The sequence below is a fragment of the Bactrocera neohumeralis genome, unplaced genomic scaffold (assembly GCF_024586455.1).
Source record: "Bactrocera neohumeralis isolate Rockhampton unplaced genomic scaffold, APGP_CSIRO_Bneo_wtdbg2-racon-allhic-juicebox.fasta_v2 cluster11, whole genome shotgun sequence".
Classification (NCBI taxonomy): Eukaryota; Metazoa; Arthropoda; class Insecta; order Diptera; family Tephritidae; genus Bactrocera; species Bactrocera neohumeralis.
In genome coordinates this window covers 1,869,675-1,873,731 of record NW_026089624.1, presented here as the reverse complement: position 1 = coordinate 1,873,731, position 4,057 = coordinate 1,869,675, and the positions used below count along the sequence as shown (strand labels likewise).

At 38.8% G+C, this 4,057-nt stretch overlaps 1 protein-coding gene across 1 annotated transcript; it reads right to left on the bottom strand.

Annotated features, from left to right (window-relative positions):
• Positions 1-3,288: 3,288 nt before the first annotated feature.
• Positions 3,289-3,810, bottom strand: LOC126765850 (uncharacterized). The gene has a single exon (XM_050483532.1). The coding sequence runs from the start codon at positions 3,808-3,810 to the stop codon at positions 3,289-3,291; it is 522 nt and encodes a 173-aa protein (XP_050339489.1).
• Positions 3,811-4,057: the final 247 nt, after the last annotated feature.

Sequence of the window (4,057 nt, the reverse complement as noted above, 5' to 3'; positions counted from 1 at the left end):
CGAAGCTTTTATTTCCGGCTTGAAAAAGTCCCTAAAGGTCATTGTTTTTCCGGCACAGCCAAACCATTTAGCGTCTACACTAGTGCTAGCCAGAGAAGCAGAGTCGAGCATAGAGCGCAGTATGTTTTCGTCATCTTACGCTAAAGCTTTTGCAGAAGGAGAAAAAAGAAGATAAAATAATAGAAATCGACCGCATGCGAAATAAAGCAGAAACTATAAAGGTGACCGTGGTGATGAGAGAAAACCTCATTATGTCAAATGGCAGTAGTAACCACCAAGATAGGAACCAAGATAGGAACAAAAAGGAAAACCAAGGCAAGCCCCAGAGCCAATGCAAGTTGACTCATCTTTTAAGTTTAGGCAGGCCACCACTTCTCCAAAGCACCAAACTAGTGGCGAACAGGCCCAAAAAAGATACAATACGTCAGATAGGGCAACAGGACCAAGGCGGCAGCGATTAAACAATGTTGTTCAGAGCGCCCCAGTTTCGTAAGAATATCAAAAGTCCACGGAAGCCGATGTTATCGAGATCGAAGACGATAACGAATCATGCGACAACGATTCATTTTTTAGAGAACGCTCTCGGCTGCCATAAATCAAGCGACAGCTTGGGAAATATATAGAAATATAAATAGTCAAAAAATTACGTTAAGCCCATAAAGGAGATACAAGAAGTAATTCCTGTCGAAAGCCCTTTCTCCGTAAGGTCGATACATGGTTCGAGCAAAGTAACTAGTAAGTGCCTTATGAAAATATAGGATTCGACTTGTTAACGCAAACAGGAATAGCATTGAACTTACGTAACAACACTATAAATTACAATAACAAATCCGAGCAATTGCAGTATCATTACTGTGACAGGGTAAACTTCTCATATTTGGATAACATAATATTGCCAACATCCGTCACAGAGGAATTCAAAAGCATGACACTTAAGAAAATAAAAGTGTTTTCGATCTCTATCAAGGCGTTGCCATTCAATACCTCAGCCATTGTTACAATCCGCACTATAGACGGCGAGCCCATATATTATAAACTATACCCTAACCCTAAGGGAGTTTCAGATTTTGTAAACAACGAATTCAAACAGTTACTTAAAGATGGTATCATTAGACCATTAAAGTCCCCATACAACAGTCCACTCTGGATTGTTGACAAAAAAGGTCTTAACAGCAATAGAAACCGAAACAAACGGTTGGTAATCGACTTAAGGAAGCTAAATGAACGAGCTATAGCCGACCGATACCCAATGTCAAGTATCCCAATGACCCTAGCGAACATAGAAAAGACAAAATTGTTTACGACTCTATATTTAAAATCTTAGTTCTTTAAAGAGAGCGTCGAATTCTTGGGCTTTCTAGTGACCCAAAACAGAGCTAAAACTGACCCTGAAAATGTCAGGGCGATACAATAGTATGCTGAGCCGAAAAATCTGTTCAGCTTGCGGTCTCTGAGTTTAGCTAGTTACTATAGGGGTTTGTTTCATTAAGGATTTCGCAGCAATAGCAAGGCTCTTGACCAACATTCTCAAAGGAGAAAATGGTTCAGAGGGCAAGCATATAGCCAATTGAGTTTGACCAAACTTAACGTAATGCTTTCGAAAGATTGGGGAATATCCTGTCATCAGAAGTTGTCATAATTATGTACCCAAATTTCAAACAGGATCTAAAAATTTGATCTAACTACTGACGCCTCCGTAGATAGTATTAGTGCAGGCATGTCTCAAGGGGCAGACCCGTTTCCATGGTTTTACGCAAGCTAAAGAAAAGCGAGACACACTAAGCCACGAATGAGCTAGAATTGTTAGCTATTGTGTGGGCTCTAGGTAAATTGCAAAAATAATATACTTTCACTGATGAGCCCCTTACTTTTGCCGTCTCAGATAGAATCACGAATGTAAAAATCAGACGATGGAAGGCATTAATTGCTGAACCCAACGCAAAAGTGTTCTGCACACCAGGCAAAGAAAATTATATGGCGAATGCCCAATCACGGCGAAATGTAAACGCCTTACAAAACGAGATACGACAGAAAAGCCTTTAAACTGTTTCAAAAATTAAATCGTTCTTAGAGAAGTGTTTAAATGAGTTCAGCCTGCCCCCACTCTACCTGGGAAAACTGGCACACCCTAATTAAACACAACTCAATTCCCCATCTGATGACACCATACTAATACATTACCACTCAACATAACTCACCACACTTCTACATCAATCAACCCACTAATCATAAAGGCAGGGCACAAGGAAAAGCGGACACATTCGTTTTTTACATTTCTCACATCAACATCCATTTAAGCTAATTTTCGACACTGTGCCGCACTTGCTTCGATCGACATCGTTCCACCCGCGCCGACTTATAGCGATCCAACACAGTTCGACGCAATAAGCTAATTAAACTATTATTCTGTAAACAAAAGATCATTTTAAATAAATTGTACATTTTAAATTCTCAAAGACATCTTTTCTCTTTAAAAAATTTGCGTGAATCTGAGTGTAAATTGAAACTTCAAGATACAGTGATTTGTATTCCCCAATAAATTGGGTCAACATTTATTCATGGTCCTTCCATCTTTAACGAAAGGCACCTTCGGTTTTAACAGACAAATTAAAATCAATAATAAATAACATAAATTAACATAATAACAATAACAAATAATTTTAGTGGCAATCGAAGTGCGAAAGTGAAATATATACATGCTAGCTTTTACCCGCGACTTCGTCCGCATCCCCTGACACAATGTCCCACTATAGTGTTCCGGTCCTCAACTTCACATCGAAATTTCTTCAAAAGCAACCTAAGCACATAATGGATAGCTCCGAATGTTTCCTTAATAAATATAAAAAGTAAATAATGTAAATCGGTTTAAAATACTACTAACTACCTACCTACCAACCCCCGATGTTAGACAGTGTGACATCTCAACATCGTCTGAGTAGGAAGTACTAACTTAACGTAAGTAGTATAATAATGTAGGAAGCTAAAAATAAGAGGCCTTATTATTGTAGTACATTTTTGTAAACTATGTTCTTTGCTTTTCCCTCTCTGGCCAACACATGGAGATTCCGTGGACTTGAAATATGTGAGCAAGCCACGTATAATTGTCTGTGAGAAAAACAACTCTTTTCTAAATTAATGCCGGCTACTTTTAATGCTTGCCCCTGACCTTAATTTATCGTCTTTGTGAATGCGATTTTCAGCGGAAACTGTAATCTCTTAAACTGGAATGGCAAACCTGTTGGAATTATGGGTATATGGGGGATTAAAACATTCTCTCCTTTTGCCATTTCAGTCATAATGATTTGCTTTTACAAGATTGCGACCGAGGTGTGTTACTTGCAACCGTGTGCCATTACACAGTCTTGGTGCATCTAAATTCCGCATCAAAAGGACAGGAACGCCTATTTTCAGCCTCAGTTTGTGTGAAGGTACTCCCGACAGTTCTAAGGAATTAAGAAATTCTACAGGGTATAATTTTACTTGTTCAGTATCCATTACAGTGTCTACAGAGAAAAACTCAACAATATCACCTCCCACGCGTGACATAATTTGCTCGTTTATCTGTCCCACCATTTCATTCGTCGGCGCTAAAATTGCTCTTTCACATAACCATTCTCTATTCCTCATATTAGTTAGCAGTTCGCTATAGACGAAGTTATTTACATCATCTGGATTATGCACAACATTGCAGAATTCACGATCCAATGTAATCATGCCATTACCATCCTTTGCCCTACGATCTTCTCCAATTTTAAGAAGAGCAGCAGCATATTGTCCAGATTGTACATCATTGTGTAGTTGTACTCTCATATTTGTAGACAGACTAAACGTTTTTACGTGCATCCATAACGTTGACGCTTTTAAACACGCATTTATTTCAACTGCAGGGGTGTCTTAAGTGATAACCGGCAAAGTCTGTCTAAAATCGCCCGGTAAAAGTACCACCATCCCCCCCTGATATTTGGATTACTCTTGATGTCTTTCAAAGTCCGATCTAAAGCTTCAATTAATCTTTTATGGGACATGGTACACTCGTCCTAAACTAATAATTTACATT